This window comes from Dermacentor silvarum, chromosome 2 (genome assembly GCF_013339745.2).
Source record: "Dermacentor silvarum isolate Dsil-2018 chromosome 2, BIME_Dsil_1.4, whole genome shotgun sequence".
In the NCBI taxonomy this organism is placed as follows: Eukaryota; Metazoa; Arthropoda; class Arachnida; order Ixodida; family Ixodidae; genus Dermacentor; species Dermacentor silvarum.
The window spans coordinates 216,769,389-216,773,740 of NC_051155.1; the positions used below are offsets into that span (position 1 = coordinate 216,769,389).

At 43.4% G+C, this 4,352-nt stretch overlaps 1 protein-coding gene across 1 annotated transcript; it reads right to left on the bottom strand.

Moving 5' to 3' along the window:
• Positions 1-2,869: 2,869 nt before the first annotated feature.
• On the bottom strand, positions 2,870-3,932 carry LOC119442627 (RNA/RNP complex-1-interacting phosphatase homolog). The gene is given in 2 exon segments (XM_037707567.2): positions 2,870-3,081; positions 3,083-3,932. Coding segments are annotated over 2 exon segments (558 nt in total). The 5' UTR covers positions 3,575-3,932; the 3' UTR covers positions 2,870-3,015.
• Positions 3,933-4,352: the final 420 nt, after the last annotated feature.

Here is a 4,352-nt window from a genome sequence, read left to right on the forward strand (position 1 = left end):
GAAGTACGCAAAGGTTACCCCAATACCCAAATCAGAAAACACGTTACTTATCACTTCGTACAGACCGATTTCATTGTTACCCACATGTGCAAAAACTCTTGAGCATATTATATTTAAACATATTTCGGTCTTCCTGAATGACAACAATATAATTGATTCCAGACAGCATGGGTTTCGGAAGGGACTGTCGATAACAACACAGCTACTCGAAACTATCCACGAACTCGCAGCAATTCTAGACAGACAGGGCCAAACTGATATAATATTCATAGATTTCGAAAAAGCATTCGACCGTGTGTCTCGCACTAAACTGCTTTTAAAACTACAAACAATGCTTAAAAATGATTCTTTGATTTCATGGATTTCTGCATATCTGTCGTTAAGGCGGCAAAGTGTGTTTATCGACGGTGCGCATTCTGAATCGGCACCGGTTCGGTCGAGCATTCCACAGGGGTCCCCGTCCTTGGACCTCTTTTCTTTCTCATCTTTGTCAATGACCTAATAAAAGAAGTGAATGTGAAAATATGATTATTTGCAGATGACTGTATACTATATCAAGAAGTTAATAACGTAAATAATCAGGTCTGTTTGAATTCTTCCTTAGCCAAGGTAGAAGCGTGGTGCGCCACATGGCGAATGAATATTAATGCAAAGAAAACAGTTGCTATGTCAGTAACACGAAAACACCACCCCTTAAAATTTGCTTAGTTTCAGTGGTAATAATCTATCTACGGTTAGTAACTACAAATACTTGGGCCTCGTAATTTCATCAGACCTTAGATGGAACGAACACATATCTCATATTACAAAAATGGCAATGCGCCAAATTGGTTGCTTGAGAAGGTCGCTACTACAGTACATACAAGACATCCGTCTTTTAGCGTACAAAACGTATATTAGACCAATTCTTGAGTACGCCTAGTAGTACGGGACCTATACACCCTGAAGAACATTACACAATTGGAAAGCATTCAAAGAAAATCTGTTAGATGCGTATTTAACTGTTATAGCTGGCACGTATCTCCGACTGTTCTTATTAACAAAACCAACCTGGAGACATTAAAATTAAGGCGATATAGGGACCGACTGAAATACCTGTATTTACTTTATCATGATATGGTGGGGATAGATAAGGATATGTATATTACTTTAGTTACCAGGCGTGCAACACGATCTAATCATCCAAAAAAAATAAAAGGAATTTTCTTGCAGAACAAACGTATTTAAAAACTCATTTTTTCCTCGGACGATAGGCGAGTGGAATGCGCTATCCGCCAGTACAGTGGAATGCCCGACCATCCAGTCATTCTGCAACATCTGAATAGCATTCAGACATATTATATATTATATGTATGTGTATGCACATATTTTTTTTCTTTTTGATTTACATTATATGCAAGTCCTTTGTTCGCTTGCTTGCTTGTCATTATTCTTTGTAAAATTTTGCTGCTCAACCGACCAATCATGCGCGATGTCTTTCAGCATACCAGTATGAATGCGAGTCTTTTTTTTTTACTCCTTGTTATCAATATGCTCTGTACAGCTCGTGCGGTCCAGCAAATATCTGTATTCTAAAATATATTGAAATTTTTTAAAGCTTTTCGTTGGAATGCTCTGTACAGCTCGTGCGGATCAGGGAATATGTCTACTGCAATGTATTGAATTCTTGTAATGCTTTTTGCAGTTCATTTTTTTTTTTTTTTCATCTGCATATCGCACTGTCCACTCGTGCCCAAGGCCTAAGACTAAGGCTGGCAGTATCCCGTAAATAAATAAATTAGTGCATCGTTTCAGGCACTCAACGCCGTCCACAATGGCTTTCTTTGTTCACACCGGTCAGCGACTTGCCGGACCATGACTATCATGCCCTGGCGTCGGAACGACGGTGGGAAACAGAACTAAGGTCCTTTATCCAACACTTCCATGACATCTGGAATGTGGAGCTTCCGAATGACAGTCACATTGTCATTCATGTTGTTTTCACGGGCGGTAGACTTTTCTCGAACTCGATGACTCGCTAGGGCTCGATGCCAAAGAAATTCAGTTGAAGCGGCAGCTTGTCACTTTATTTCTTCTAGACACTTTGACTCCTTCCATGGTGATTTTCCTATCAACACAAGAACACGTGGCCAGTCTTGCAGCAGATGCACTTGTCTCCACTATTCAATCATTAAAGGGGGCACTGGAACACTTCTTTAACACAGCATTCCCTATCTGCAGACAATGTTGCTATATGTACATGCAAGCCAAATATTATTCCACTGTAAGTGCAGGAAGCTAACAAGCTCGCATAAGAAATTGCTTGCTCTATCCAAACCCCTGATCTCTTTCCAACATCAGCTATGAATTCTATATGAATTCTATGAAGCTATAAAGCATGACAGTCCACAAACTGCAGCCATTGCACACATGCATGCATACCCTTCCAGTCTTTCTAGAAAACAGGGAAGCACAAATTATTAATGTGTCATTACACCTCAGTCATGCACCAGCCTCAACAGGTCACTACTATAAGCACACCATGAAAATAAGAAAGATAAATATAAGCAATAGGCAGAGCATTGCTATTGTTGCAGAAATTGCAAAAGTTGTTTAACCTTCAATTAAAACACACAGTATGTGGCTAAAAGATACAAATCAACAAGCCACAATCACAAGCTTGCTTAAAAGTAATGGAAATGTTGTAGGAGTTCTATCTCTTCGATCTGCCAGCATAACAATTACCACTTTAGAGTAGAAGAACTCTACAACACTGAAGGAACACAACACAACAACGGCGAGGCTCAATGCAGCAGGGTGAATTTACGGACAGATGCTAAAGAAAACATTCTATTTTTAAACTCAAATTACCGCACTTTTCTGGTTTTCATTTCATCGTCCACGGTAAGCAATCACACACACACAAAGTGTTTAGCAACATGAAGCAATTTAAAAAGCCAGTTTCTAAAAAATAAAAAATAAAATAAAAATAAGAAAAAACATCGCTGACACTGCGGTCTGTTGGCAGTTCGCGCGCTACTTCGGCAATTGCCGACTTCTCGCTCGCAGGTCGCTGACGTACTCTTGCCTGTCGAAAACGTGTACCCCGGGCCTTCTGGAAACTTTCAATGGCCGTTGCGGGCGCTATGCCAAGCTTGTCGACCATGTACCTGCACACCACGTATCCGGTCCTGTTGACGCCGTGCGTGCAGTGAACCCCTACAAGCTTGCCATCGTTGTCTGGCTCCGCGACGAATTCGCCGACGGCTGCGAAGAACGACTTCACGACTTGCGCGTTGGGTACACGAGCAACACGAGCACCGGGGCACATGATCTTGGTGTGGGCGACGCCGCGGGAGACCATGCAGTTGGGGTCGTAGTAGCGATCCGTGTTCGTCAAATCGATGACGAGGCCTAGGCCCTGTACTTGCTGAAGCAAACGTTCCGGCGTGAACCGCATGTTACTTGGAAGGCTCGAACATATAGCTTCGCGAAGCGGCACCTTGAAAGGTACGAATCGGGTCCCAGGAACGATGCTGCCGTGGTCTGTGTAGTCCGGCCACCTGTCGGGTACGGCGTTCCTGGACGGAGCCATATGTATTTGACCGGCGCTCACAAGCTCTTTCCGGTATGTATTTATCTTCACACGGTATTACAGCTTTCCTTCATCGCAGGTGAAAATTAATGAGACCACCGCGTGTATCCAGTGGCCGTATTCTGAAACGTTCCACTTCAGCGATATTTCTTTTTCGCTTTCAGGCGCGCGCTGATTGGCTGGTTGAGCAAAATTTAATGACGTCGGGTTAAGCAGCCAATCAGCTCATCCAATTTTGCTAAAACAGCCAATCATCTCGCGCCTGAAAGCGAGAAAGAAATATCGCCGAAGTGGAACGTTTCAGGTTACGGCCCCAAGACAACGGCGCGCCTCAAGGCGCGTGGTGCAACGTTGCGTGGTGGAACGAGCGGGAGACAGATGATAGTGCATGGTTTCGTATTCTGTATTACATTGGTCGACCACGCCGGTCATGGCGCCGGTACGACAAAGCCAGCTCTTCTAGTACACTATCACTTTTAAGTTTTACTGATTTTTTAGAATGACCTACGGCAGATAGCATAATTCCATTCAGGGGCGGATCACGTTTCTTTCTGAAAGGAGGGAGGGGGGGGGGGGGGGGCAACTTCTGTCAATGATGATGATGATAGTAGCCTTTCTTATTTACCGAAATTCGCCGTTTCTGTTCACGATAAACCCGCTTCGTATTCACTCTAAAAACAGTTGCACCCTTTGGGGCGTATTTTTGCCACAGAACAATAATCGTCATCTGACTTGCGTGGCTTTCCTTTCTTTAACGCTGTGCGCCCGGCACTTCTCG